The sequence below is a fragment of the Danio aesculapii genome, chromosome 2 (assembly GCF_903798145.1).
Source record: "Danio aesculapii chromosome 2, fDanAes4.1, whole genome shotgun sequence".
Taxonomy (NCBI): Eukaryota; Metazoa; Chordata; class Actinopteri; order Cypriniformes; family Danionidae; genus Danio; species Danio aesculapii.
In genome coordinates, this window is record NC_079436.1 from 20,355,050 (window position 1) to 20,369,558 (window position 14,509).

General features: G+C 38.1%; 1 protein-coding gene across 2 annotated transcripts in view; it reads left to right on the plus strand.

Moving 5' to 3' along the window:
* The window catches only part of eif4g1a (eukaryotic translation initiation factor 4 gamma, 1a), a 36,501-nt gene that overhangs the window by 8,870 nt on the left and 13,122 nt on the right, over positions 1 to 14,509 (plus strand). Inside the window, exons 6-16 of one of the 2 annotated variants that reach the window (XM_056474516.1) lie at positions 161 to 193; positions 2,522 to 2,704; positions 2,781 to 2,880; positions 8,845 to 8,993; positions 9,069 to 9,161; positions 9,239 to 9,317; positions 12,106 to 12,810; positions 12,896 to 12,984; positions 13,108 to 13,276; positions 14,159 to 14,292; positions 14,379 to 14,498. In XM_056474516.1, coding sequence (XP_056330491.1) covers positions 161 to 193; positions 2,522 to 2,704; positions 2,781 to 2,880; positions 8,845 to 8,993; positions 9,069 to 9,161; positions 9,239 to 9,317; positions 12,106 to 12,810; positions 12,896 to 12,984; positions 13,108 to 13,276; positions 14,159 to 14,292; positions 14,379 to 14,498 — 1,854 coding nt within the window. The remainder of the gene's footprint in view (positions 1 to 160; positions 194 to 2,521; positions 2,705 to 2,780; positions 2,881 to 8,844; positions 8,994 to 9,068; positions 9,162 to 9,238; positions 9,318 to 12,105; positions 12,811 to 12,895; positions 12,985 to 13,107; positions 13,277 to 14,158; positions 14,293 to 14,378; positions 14,499 to 14,509) is intronic. The other variant, XM_056474525.1, reaches the window with a different exon arrangement.

The window sequence follows — 14,509 nt, forward strand, 5'->3', positions numbered from 1 at the left end:
GATACTCTTCAACACAGACACAGTGCTTAGTGCTTTTTTTGTGGCCTAGCTGGCTCTTCTAATTCCTGCTCGTGTTTGAGGAAGAATTATGCACGTTTGGCTGACTCTCATCTTTTTGCATCTCAACTTTGACCTTTTTGACTCTTTACTTTCCTCGCAGTTTGCGCCAGGGCCTCGCGCTTTACACCAACAGGTACTACCAATTTTCATAAACCGATGCCTGCTTGAGATTACAATTCTGTTTCTGTACTAAAACGAAGTCTGTTTGATTAGCTTTGTGTTTTCTTGCATCTAGATCCTTCTCTTGTCAACCTTTGTGTATTTGTCCATTGTCAATGGGGTTTGGTATAACAGGTTTTTTGTTTCCGATTTAGGTGGTCTTTCAATAATTTTGAAGAAGCACCCAAATCTGCCTCAAAGATAAAGCAAATTAATAAGTTCCTATTACATACATTTTCTTATTACATGGAACTAAACTATAAACCAGCCACAAACCACTCAATTTAGTCTCCTGTGAGTTTTATAATAGTTTATTAAACTAGCTCATATAAAGAAAATGACTGGAACTACTTTGAAGCATTAGAAGTTACAGTGCAGTGGTTTTCAATTATGATTATGGCACTTGGCGTGAGTCTATTGGACGTTTTGTTCCCAGTACATGCAATCTGAGTCATGTTTGTATACACATACAAGACATTGATACATTGTTCTTATAAATCAGATTTTAGATTAAAATAAATTTCACTAACCAAAGTTGTTGTCTAACCAGTGAGCAGAATGTAAATGTGGTCTCAAAATCTTTAGTACTGTGAATGCAATCTTGCTTCTGCTTAAGAACGCAGACGTTATAGCTGTTAGAGGAACTGAGTTTATAAACTAGTTTCCAAAATATGTCCTAAATTCTGAAGATTTTTAAATCCTAGGCCAAATTGTCAGAGGCTGCATGTGTTTTATTAGCTGTTTGAAATCTCAACCTTTCCCCATTGACATCTTGTTCTCTGTGCTATTGACCTCTTTTGCACTATATCTGAGACTCTCTTTAACAGTGCATGTGGAAAGCTTGCTTTTACTGCTGATGGCTAATGTTTACTGCTGCTGCTTGTCTGTTTCTCTCTCACGCCTTCTCTCCACTCTATTTCTTCTGCTATTTTGTGTGGCTGAAGGGTGGATTCAGGTCACTGCAGGTAACCGGCCCTTACTCCTTTCCCTTTGTCCACAGCTCGTGTAATTGGACTCTGCAGAGTATTTGTTGTATGTACGTGTACATAAAATGCTCAAAGGAAGAGCGAGTTATACTGATGCATTGCAAATGTCAAGTGTGTGGTTGCATGACTAATGTACTAAATTTGGCTAAATTCTTCTTTAAATGCATCAAAATTATTCCTGTTTACATGAATTCACAAAACTTTATTATTTATTTATTTATTTTTTTGCATGTCTGGCCAATAGTTGGTCATTTTGGCATTTTTGTTTCATTCATCAAGTGTAAATGAAATCCAAGAACAAAAAAAAAAAGCATTCTGGAAGCTTGGTTAAACCTTTACTACCAATTTAAGTAAATTGAGCAGTTTAATGTATTAGCTCATGTCAGCAATTGAATGGACTATCTGCACAGCTAGTGTTTTTCAGCCAATGACGAACTTCTGGTGAAAGCTTTATGTAACTGTATTTTCAATTTCAAAAAGTTTCTTTTACAGCATTGATGTTGTAATGTAATTCAAATATAGCCATTTAAATAGACTTAAGCATCCATTTGGTTGTTAAACCTTAAAAAAAGTAAAAAAAAACATTTAAATGCAGGCGCCACCATTAGCAGCAGGCAACACTGGGGTAAAATTAATTTCCATATTTTAAAGACATGGCGCAGAAAAATAAAATGTAATGCAGTGCTGCTTCTTTGGTCTGATAGCCACTTTATATCGTATATTGCAGCCAGGCAGTGAAGATCACTGTTTCTTAATGTTTCTTAAAGAAATCAGATCTTAAACATGCCGATTTTTGTATGGGATGACAATTAACCGGAAGACTGAAATGAGAAGTCTGTGTGCATAAACCCCATTCTGTGTTAAGAAAAGGTCCATAATTGCTAGGCTTTTAGCATTTAAGATGCTGCATTTCAATGTATAAAAATAACTGCATTTGGCCATGTATTTGCCTACTTATAAATGTAGTGTGAAAGAACGCAGACACAAAGAGGAACTGAGCTTCATAAACTATTTCCAAAAAATGTCTATCAAATTCTCAAGATTTTCAGCCCTAATGGCCAGAGGCTGCTTGTGTTTTAAAAGCTGTTTGAAATTTACATTAGCATTTTCTTAAGAGAGGTTTATTGCTAGGCTTAAAGCATCCAAGATGCTATGTTTCAATGTATAAGCATAACTACATTCGTCCCTGTTTGTATGTAGTGTATAAAACAGCTTAAAATGTAGTGTGAAAGTCAGTGATGTTTGAAGTAACAGAAAACGTTTGCTCATGTGCAGCTTGTTTTCTGACTTTGTCTTTTTTTTTTTCCTCTCAAAAGCCATACTACCCCAACCGACCCAACATGCAAGGCAGTGCCCCTCGGGTCCCACCCAGCAACACCACCCGGCCTGTTGCACCTGCTCATGTCTACCAACCTACCTCACAGGTTATGATGATTCCCCAGCAACAGTTGCAGTTCGCCGCTAACTCTCAGGGCCATCCCATATATCTACATGGACAGGTAGTTCCAATTCCTTCTCTGTGCTGTTTTTATAAAGCGGTTCATGTGTCTAATACCGATTTGTTTTCTATCGCAGTTCCGCTCCCCCTACATGCCCCCAACTCAACAGTTCCCTGTGTCCAGTGGAACTGCAGGCTTCTATGGTGGAAGCAGTCCAGCTGAATACGGTACATATGGTAAGAGGCTCTTCTCTGGGCCTCCCCTGCTTGTTTGACCACCCAACCCTCTTTGTTTTTACTGTGCCATGTGTTCTGTCTTGCTTATCTTGCTCCTTTTGGTCAAATGCCATTTTCACCAGTCTGTAGAACATGTGCATTAGTTTTGCCTTTTCGTGGTTTTCAGAAACATTTGTGTTACGTAAACCTCAAAAACGCATGTTATGTTAACAGTGTACCCTAGAAGGAAACATGCTAATACTAGTGTCCTGCATGCAAACAAAGGAAATTGATTTATTTAACATGTAAATAAACGAGTTAAACTACATTGGTTTCAATTTGATAGTTGGATAGTTCACCTAAAATTGCCTGTCATGAAAGTTTGACTGACTTTCTTCAACCACATAAAAGATGTTAAAGACATTAAGATGCTGCTGTTTTTATCCATACAGTTGAAGTGCATGATAACCAATTTTTTTTTACCACACTTTGACTCATCAACAGTTTTAATGTGTATTTTCCCCATATAATATATATTTTTCTATAAGAATGGAAATTGTGTTTAAAGGTGTGGTTACAATATAAAAAAATTTGGGACAATTTTGCAGATATCAACATATTTATCAGTAGTGTAACTATATATAAAGCACTACTCACACAAAAGTCACTTTCAAATCAAGATTCTTTCAGTCAGTCAAGCCTATTTGGATGACTAATATCAAAGTCCCTTTAAGTAGGGCTGTGACGGTAACGGATTTTCTGTTACCGCGGTGATGAAGCAAGAAATCATGCGCTATGTCGGTTAACCGCACACATATGTTTCCCTCTAGGATTTTTTCCAGTTGTGGCGGCAGGCCTTTTTTACACAGATCTACTAACTACCTGTGGCGTTATTTCAATGACAAATGTCGTGAGCGCAGTATTAGAAGTCGAGATTGCATTTATATAATAGCCTACAGCATGCGAATCTCTTTGCTTGCGCGCCGATTTTTTTTCTGCTCGTGCACAACTTCTTGCCTCCCCCTCAAATATAAGCTGCTTTAAGAGCGCGCAGATCTTCTTGTGCGCTCTCAAATAAACGCTGCTGAAGTGCGATTTAGTGCGTTAATGTAACTAGTATGTCTCCAGCATTTATTAGATTTTCTAGAAATATTTATGAATGCCTCTGGTATTAATGCGTCCTGAAATAAATAAAACGGCTATACGTCATGTTTGCTAGACTCACGCATCACGCACCTGTCACAGTCAGTCAGTCAGTCAGTCAGCACGTAACCTTAAAGGGTTAAACAAATGACGCACAGCACTACTACAGTTACAGAAAAGTTTGCGCTGTTATAATTCACTTACCTTTTAATACGCTTTGGTGCAATTATCACCCGCTATTAAAATAATAAAATGTTTTGAATGAGCAGCTGTAATGTAGCCGTGGCGGGATGAATCCTGGCGTGGCGCCCCGCCATGGAAGAATGAATGTAGCGGAAACCATGTATTTCATATAAATATAAATATAAAATCGCTCAACAGAAAATAAGCATTTTTAACGCACCGCTGTAATTTCTATATCCCAATTCCTTTATCAACATTTTGAATGCAAGTCATTATTTTAAAGATTATGGTTGAGAATATAATTTTACCTCAGCGCTGCACTTTTCTCCTCCCTCGTGCTGAGTTCAGGTGACGGAGTGTTGTGAAGTAGTTAAACTATCAAACTGGCACAGGAATATCAGTATATTAATATAGGCTTTTTAATAAACTCTCTTATATCTGCTGGTGCTGCTATTAATACGCAGATGGTTATGCTGGTGCAGCCGTTAATACACGGTTCAGGTAATCAAAAAGCCAGCTCGCCTACATGATGTTTAATTAAGGGTGGGTCGCAGGTGGATAAGTTCAATCATTGGTTATGCAGACCACTTTGCCTAAAATATCAAAGTTCAAACGCTTTGATTAAACTAAAGCGAAACTGACCGATCAATGGATGTTTGTCATAAAGAGTGATAATATAGGCTGCTCTTTTAAATTTGATCATACAGTTAACAAAGATTCAATATTCGAAACTGAATATTTCACTTTTATTTTATTTATATTACGATTGTATTTAACAGACCAGTTTGTGTTTTGGCCGCACCATAAGCGGACCCTGAGGCACATCGCTTCACCTCAAAGTTTATTAGTTATTCTTGTTTATTTTGTAAACTGACCGACAAAAACTAAGATAAAAATTGTACAAAACAAAATTCGTTCAAAGAATATTTTTCTTCAGACGAAAATATCTGAATTGTACATTTTTGTGCGTCCCCATCCGCTACACAACTGTGCAGTGTTTGTTTCGCTCCATGCGGAAAAAGGATTTAATTAATGCCACTGTAATTGCTGCTACACAAACCCCTGTGATATATTAGCTACATGTTTTTATAAATGTCTTTACACAAAATTATTATATGCTATAGCCTACTTTAAGTCAAAATATATGCGATTGTTGCCTCATCACCGTGGTCGCAGCTCGTGCTTCTGTAAAAAAAAAGACCTACATTTAACCAGCTTTTTAGCAAAGCCTATATTAATATACTGATATTCCTGTGCCAGTTTGACACTAAATTAAATTGAGGAGAGTTTAACTACTTCACAACACTCCGTCACTTGAACTCAGCGCGAGGGCGAAGGAGAAAAGTGCAGCGCTGATGTAAAATCATATTCTCAATCATAATCTTTAAAATAATGACTTGTATTTAAATGTTGATAAAGGGACTGGGATATAGAAATTACAGCTGTGCGTTAAAAATGCTTATTTTCTGTGGAGCGATTGATTTGAGTTAGTAGGCATGCTTTATTAAAATAAGCTTAAAATAAAAACAGCCTATGCTGGTTATTAAAAAGGATTCAGTGTTTTCGTTTTGTAATCTAAAATTGTAATTTAGGCGGAAAATACTTAGGTCAGGCCTTTTATTCCTTTTATTTAGTTTATTCTGTTTTTCTATACAATCCTGAAAGATTCACAAGCAAAAATAAATACTAAACTAAAATGGGCGGTGATGACGGTAATAGCCACATCACCGCGGTTGACATCTCATTATGGCGGTGATGCGGTTATTGTCACACCCCTACCTTTAAGGCAAGTCATTTCACTTGGTGGCCATCTTTGAAACACCTCTTGGGTAGTGTGCTCGGGCATTCTGTCTGAATGGGGAAACATCAAATTCTTCAAAACTGTTTTCCAAGCTTATGATTACATTACATATTTGGAATCACCAATAAAATGAATCAATAACGGTCTCAAAAGTTTAGTTTCTGAACGTTCAAATCAAATGAAATCAGCATATTTTCAAGTTGCCTGAGCGCATACACACTCGAAAGGAAGGAGATCATGACACCAACCTCATTTATGGCCGTTCTACACAGTTCTATATAGATTACAAAACCAAAAACGTTTGTTTTTAGTTTTAAATGGTTTATTTTAAAGCACAGATGTCAAGCTTTTATTTCGTTATATTTCTCATGTCTGTAAAGCAAGTGTTCTTTGAGATTCCAGTGGTTTTTTTTGATCACCCAACTGTCATAAAAGCATACATCTGGTCTGAGTTTTTCCCCCGGAGAAACTTTAGTCTATAGCAATCAATGATTGTTTTACTAGTAGGCGGGGCTTCATTAGCCACATTGACAGTTACACTTTTCCCCATTCAAAACTATACAAGTGACATATCTTGTGTATTCTATAGTCTTTGCTATTATGTAGATTCACAATAAGCAATAATAACCACTAAACACCATTGACATTATGCAACTAAAGACAAAAAACACATTATAATCACGGGTTCCTATACAGCACAATGTAAGTGACATCTCACAGTAAACCGATGTCTTGTTTAATTTGACATACTTTAAATGGGACAAATACTTTGAGGCGTCTGGTGTGACCAGTCTATTGCTGTTGCCATGTAAGCTACATGGGTTGTGTCCAGAGTACAGATAAATGTGTTCAGTTCTAACAATGATAAAAAAAAACCTGATGATTCTTATTGCTTTTTGGTGAATTTTGAAATATAATTTGACCTGTAGATGTTCAGAAAAGTATTTTGTGAACATCCTAGTTCAACCAAGAAATGGAGAGGTTTTTTGGGGGGAATTTAAAAGTTTTTGTCATCAGCATTGTATAAAATCACTGTTATTAGTCACCACCAAATGCTTAGTTCTGCACTTTGTCTGCTTAGATTATTGGCTCACTAACCCCGTTCGGTGCTGCTTGTTGTTTCCTCTTACTTACTCTCGATCTTTGTCTCTCTCTCTCTCTTTTTCACTCTCTCTCACTCTTTCATTCTCTCTTCCCTTCTCCTTTGGCTGAGTTCAGACCCCTCTCTGGCAGGGAGGGAGAGGCGGGGGGGTGGGGGGAGAGGTGCGAGCAGGGAGAACGGACGTCTCTCACTGCACGGAGCTCCTCTCACCTCCCAGCGCTATCCTGGTGAGTCGGAAGCTCAGGGCTGTTTGTGTTGCACCTCTTGTCTGTATCTCAGCTTTGGCTGGTTATGTTTAACACCACCAGACGCATGTAACCTGTGACGTAATGCTACTTCATCCTTTGAGTGCAAACTTTCCGGGTTATCTGGTTATGATGGTTATTGAAGGGTTAGTTCACCCAAAATGTCAAATCTGTCTTTACTTACTTGCCCTCATGTTGTTCCTTGCACATTTGAAGATATTTTAATTTAATTCTGTGAGGTTTCTTCCTCTCCATTGACAGCCTATGACACTGCCACTTCAGTGTTCCTGAAAGGAAGTGAAAGCATCACGTTCTTGTGACTTCAGTACCTCAGCCTTAAAGGAGCACTCCACTTTTCATCATATTAATAATATTACGCAGCTCCAGACTCAGAGATTGACTGACTGGTAGCAAAAATGGTAAAAATCACCTATTTAGCTCTAGGGGAGTTGTAAAATGAGCCTATTTCACAAAACAGTGGAGAGTTCCAATAATTTTCTGAAGCAATGGGGTGAAAAAAAGCAACTGTTTATTGATGTTTACAACTTATTTCTACTTGGTGCACAACAGTGCCACAAATTATGCATGTTACACAATACGTCACTTCCTCTATGTAGAGATGCAACGATTAACCGATTTTGCTATTAACCATGCTTTAATTTTTCATGGTTAATAATCGTAAAGGCTTCTCAACATCACGTTTCATGGAACAAACTGCTGTAACTAAACTAGCACCGAGTTTGGACACCCCTGCATTAGAATTTATTTATTTTTTTATTCTCATTTTTATTTATTTATTAATTGTTTTGTCATTTATTTTCAGTGTAAAATTATTACTTATTATTAAATGCCAAAAACTAGTTTTCACTTATTTTTAAGTCAAATAAGAAATGGAATTGTTTTTTATTATTATTTTGTACTGTATTATTTAGTTACTGAGCAGCAATAAATAACACCTTCAAATGTAAGGAGTTTTCATGTAAATTTTTTTTTTAATTTTTGAAATTGATGAATGCATAATCATGATAACCGTGATTATTTCTCAGACTATAATCGTACAACCAAAATCTATAATCATTGCATCCCTACCAGTACGTCAGCTCCTGTGTAAACAAAGCACAAATGCATGGTGGTGCTGTCCTGTATCGAGGAAGCAGTACAAGAAATGCTCTTGTGATCCTGCATTTTGTTTAACACCATTTTTACTACCTTTCTGGACCTTCGGAGTGCCCATCAATGAAGTGGCATTGAGGATGAATGAGAGTCTTGGGTGTATAAAATGACCTGAGGGTGATTTAATACAGTTTTTGGGTGAACTAGCCTTTTATGATGATTAGGAAGAAGTTATGTTAATGAAATATTGATTTGTCTTTGTTTTCCTCAGGGAGTCTGGAAGTGATTTTACCGGGTAGGGGGATACTTTGCATGTGGGTCCCCCTCCCATTACAGCAAAAAGTCTTATATTGGTGTCTAATCTTGTCTTTTTTTTAACCTTATTTGTGGTCTAACAGCTGCCTACTACCCTGCGACACCGCAGTACCAAACGCCAGTGCCTGCTACGCCTGTGATTATGAACCCTGCTCAGCAGCAACAGGCTCCACTTCCACAGCAAGCTCCTTCTCAGCCGCCAGGACCAGTCAAACCCAGAGAACGCAAACAGGTGGGTGGAAACAACATTTGCTGTGTTTTTTGATTCCGTATTTTTATTAGTCACTTACCTGATGGCGCTTAACAGATAAGGATACGTGACCCCAACCAGGGTGGACGTGACATTACAGAGGAGATCATGTCTGGTGGAAGAACGACTTCCACACCAACTCCTCCACAGGTTTGACACCCTCATGCATTTGTGCTTTATGCCTTGCTTATTTATATTACAATGAGTTTATTGTTTTGTTTTTCCAGACTGCTGGTCCAGATGTGGGAAGTCCAGTTCAGACCAATGGTGAAAGCGTTCCAACTTTTGCTGCTGAGATCAGCACTGGTGAGGATGCATTTATAACAGAAATAATAATAAGCAAAATAAAATATTGTCATCCTGGAAAAGTGACAAGTTTCAAATGTGACTTCCATATCTGATAGATTGTATTTATACAATTGCATAAGCTCCAATAACCTCAAAATATCTCTAGGAAAATGTTGTATTTTCTATTGTTACACCATTCTTAATATTTCCTTTAAGTTATCTATGGTTATAAATGAATAATATCACCTGGGCCTGTTTCAGTCAGGAGGTTCAACCAACTCAAAGTTTATACCTGTACTCTGAGTTGACTTACTGAGAGATTAAAAACTTAAGAGTTTTCAGTTTCAGAAAAGCGGATCTGAGTTAGGTCAATCAAGTCTAAGTAGACTGATTCTGAGTTAAGTGTGCACACTGCAACTATAAAAAGGCATTATCAATGGAGCGTAGATATTATGAGTAACCATGGCAACATCTGAAAAAAGGAGATCAGCATTTTTTTCTCCAGCTGAACTTGATGTGCTCATGCAGCAAATACAACCATATATTTAAAAAAAAAAGCAACACCACTGCATCAGTGAAACAGATACAGTTAGCGTGGGAAAACATAGCTGTTTAAGTTAATGCGCAAGTTTACATGTAAAGTATTTAAATAGTTAAGTATAATAAAAAATAAGTAATGTAATGTGACGTTTATAGACTTTTCACTTAAAAAAGTGGGAAATTGGCCATATTTTTGAAGTAATTTCAGATGTAATTGCATTAAATTATTTAAAATGGGCTACTGCATGGTTTTGACAACAAATTTGACAAAACAAGAATGCATGTAACTAACTCAATTTTCAGAAATGTTTAATTTAAGTTTCCCACTTTTACTCTCATTGATCAGTTTAAGACAAAATTTCAGTTTACTTCAGTGGTGTATTGTCGCTTCTGTGGAGCTTAGTTATTACCATCAATCTGCAGTTTTACCAACAGGCTTAGCAGCAGCCTGATACAGTAAATAATACTAATTGTATAAGACTGAAGAGCTTAATTTGACAAAAACGACAGTCCTACATGTACTTTATATCACTTATTGCCCCCCCCCCCCAAAAAATTGATACAAAACATTGTTCTGAGTCATAATAGTTTATTAATTTAACTAAAGCAAAGCTGACAGAAACTAAAACAGCTGACTAGAGCTGATGGAACATTCACCAACTTGCACATTATTCAGTCACAAGATGGCACCAAACACTAAACAGACAGTAATGAAACTGGTTAAATAGAGCATAGATCAACCTATGTTTTATTCATTCTTAAGATGGCGCCAAACAGTCAAAAACAGCAGTGTGACAGAATGTAACACTTTAGCGTGGATATTAAAGAGCCCCTATTATACATTAAAAAGGGACATATTTCGGTTATATGGGTCTCCAATAAGATACTAATATGCATGCAAGGTCAAAAAACACTTTCATGGTCTTATAATATGAATTTATTTTTACCTAATTATCCCAGCGACTCTTATGAATCGTTCTGCGATTTAATTTGTTCCCAAACCCCTCCTTAGCGCGAAGCTAATCTGCGCTGATTGGATCGATGACAGCCTGTTGCGTTTGGATAACAGCGTTCGCCGCGAGATCGTAAAATGCCCAGCGCTATTCTGAACCTTTACCGCCGCACGTGTGTAGGAACAACTAACGGTGGCCATAGCAACGACAAATGGCAGAGGAAGGCGAACAAACGCATTTAATTCCGTAAACAAAGCATCACGTTTAACGTGGCATTAGATGAGATATGAGAATATAAAGAGTAAAAAATGTATAAAAGCTAGAGTAAGCAAGGAGACAGCCATTTACTTACACTTATGAAATGTGTCATGGGCCAAGTCTGATTTCATTTAATTATCTTTCATTTTGAAGCTTTTCTCCCTTCTCAGCTGTAACTTAGATCATTTCTATTTGCAATGATTGCTATGGCACATCTTGCGTGAAGTGTCACATGTTCTGAGGGCTTACCTGTACTCTGCCCAACCATCACATCCCCAGCTTGGGGTTGTAGCGCTCACTCCTCAGCGTGCAGCAGCCTGCCTTTTGTGCCTAATAAATTGGCCTTATTTTGCACGCACCCCTGGGGTATTGTCTGTCCATTCGTCTCACAAGTCTCATACATCAGTAGTCTTTTTTTGATCCTTCATTTAACAAATCAACGAATCGCCCAGTGTGTGTAGATTGTTGAAGCACTCCTTTCCCTCACACTTCCAATAATATCCAGGTAAGCACAGCGTCTTCATGACTCATGATGACTTTAGGATCTGTTTGTATTTGCTGCTGTGTTAGTGGGCGGGGCCGCAGGTTTAAATTTTCCCGGGTTTGCGCATGCAACAATTGGGGGGGTTATGTTTCAAGACGATTCATTCTAACCACTATGAGTTTACTTTTTTTTTTTTTAATAGGTCAATAATTTTAAAAACTGTCCACTTTCAGATTTAAGCCTTAGCTGGATATTTCACTTGAGCTGTGTTATGAACTACATGTAAGGTCATTTTCAAAAACCTAAAATAGGGGCTCTTTGATATATGGATGTAAACACAGGCCAAGGTGATTTGAAGTTTACCGAAGGAGCATCTGTTATTCAGCGGTTGTTAACTGGGAAAAATATACCTTCGAATGTCACAACTGACCAATCAGAATCGAGTATTCCAGACATCTGTGCAATAATTTAAGAAACTCATGCAGCTTGTCATTTTTATAATTTTCAACCATCCATTTAGGTAGAGAATTTATTTTTATTTTTAATAATGATTACTCCGCTTGATTTTCAGATGATGAAGTGAAGTCTATGGTTAATCCTGCAGCTGCATCCACCCCTCCTTCATGCAAGACGCCAGAGCCCCCAGCACCTTCATCCATCGACTCTAAACCCGAGTCAGAAGTCAGACCTGCTTCCCCAGAGAGCAAGATTCCCAGTTCTCCAGAAGAGGATATTGTGGTACCCTCACCTTCTCCTCCTCCCGCAAACAATCCCCAACTTTCAGAGCCTCAAGTTGCAGACAGTGTGGATGCTCCAGTGCTCCCTGAAGCTTCTGCTCAGAAGGAACCAGAGGAGCCCTGTGCTCCTTTGGAGCCAGAGGAAACCGAGGAGAAAGAGTATGAACCTGTGGCTGAAACTGAAGTTACAGCAGCCTCAAGTCCAGCTGTTGTCGCCTCTAGTCCGGTGGAGCCTTCTCCTGATGTAGCTGAAGATGGTGATGGTGCCCCTGTGATCACAGAGATGCCCGTTCCAGAACTGGCTGCCGATGAGCCAAAGGAACAGCCTTTGTTTAACGGTTTGCCTCAGGACTCTGCAGAGGTTCCAGATGTAAAGCCAGAGAGCTCCGCTAATCCAGTTGCTGAACAAGTCGTTCCTCAGGACCAGCAGAGCTGCCTTACAGCTGTTAAAGCGCCTGTGGAGGAAACCGAAAAGGAGAAAGCAGAAGAGGCTCCCGCCCCTGCACCAGTCTGCCCTGTTGAAGAAACAACTATGCAAGGTTGGGAAATTCTTAAATTTGGATTATAAAGAATATTATTGGTTTGTCTCCTTTCCAAGTTTAACTCTAGTTTCGGTCTCCCTAGCTGCCCCGACAATAGTGCTAAAGAAGAAAAAGAAGATCAAGGATCTGAATAAGAAGGATGTTGGAGATGTTCTAGATGCCTTCAAAGAGGTTTGTGGTGTCATTATGCATTTATTTATACAGTAGCACCTTTTGTGATTTTTTTTTTTTTTTTTTTTTTTTTTTTTTTTTGTGTGTGCATCTTGATTTAAGAATCTTGTGTACCCATTTCAGCCAGAGGAGAAGCCAGCTCCTGAGCCCGAGGTGGTTCAGAAAGAGCCCCCAGCCCCACCAGTGGAAGAGACAGAGGAAACATGGGAGGAAAAAGAGGACAAGCTTGACACAGAAAATATTGAGCCCGATGCATCTAAACCGGTGGAACAGAAATATCAATATAAAGAAGGTTAGAAGCTAAGTTAAACGTCATTTAAGATCACTCATTCTCTTATATGAGCGCTTTAATTCAGAGGGCAATTTTAAAGCATTGCTTTGTGCTGATGAAGTCTATTTATCTGATCAGTAAAACCTGTCAAGTTTTATATATTTTTTAATTAATTTATTTTAATGTTTTAAATTGATTTAAATCTAAATTTTCAGCTTCATTTCTCTATTCTTCACAATAATATGATCCTTCAGAATTGATTATAATATGTAGATTTGGAGCTGACGAAACCTTTATTATTTGAATCAAGCAAATTGTAATTACAAAGTTTGGAATAATTTGGTGAGAATGGGGGTGAAAAATGACCACTAACCTACCTAAACTTGGAACCTGATATTTTATGTATCAAGACTTTACTTTAAAATACATTTACATGCCTTGTCATTTTAGTTTTTGTTAAATTCCTATAACAATCAACTGCTGTCAAAAAGGTTCCCGTTAACACTAATTTAAGAATTTCTACAAATTATGCATTGTGTGCTTGCCGATGATGTCATTTGTAAAGAGATGCACTACGCCTACACACATTCATAGTTTTGGATGTCAAGTACTCTTGTGTGCCAATACTTAACCTGTTAAATGCTTAAGTGTAACATCACAATATTCACGAAATCACATATTTTCAGTAAAATGGTATCATGTTCAAAAGAGGCACTTAGCCACCATTCCCACAACCTCAAAGTTGTGGTTTAAGTGAACAGCTGAAATGTGCAGAAAGTTTTCTGTTTTAGCTGAAGACGGTGTTTTGTTGACCATGGTGTATAACTTGTCTTGTGCAAGGCAGTCACATTGTCTAAATGTCTCATTTCGGTCTATCTTGCAACTTTTTTTTTTCCCTCACAGAACAATGGAAACCAATCAACCCAGAGGAGAAGAAACGATATGATCGAGAGTTCCTGCTTGGCTTTCAGTTCATTAGTGCAAGCATGCACAAGCCAGAGGGTTTGCCACACATCAGTGATGTTGTCTTGGACAAGGTGAACCTTGCATCTGGACCCATCATATTTATCCTGTGCAGTTTAATTCCTAAAAAAACATTCACTCACTTGTTTTTGCATAACAGGCAAATAAAACCCCCTTGCGGCCATTGGACCCCAGGAGTCTGATGAACTGTGGGCCTGATTTCACACCTTCATATGCTAACTTGGGTCGGCAGTCATCCGGAGGAGGAGGGCGAGGACCGGTCAGTTCACT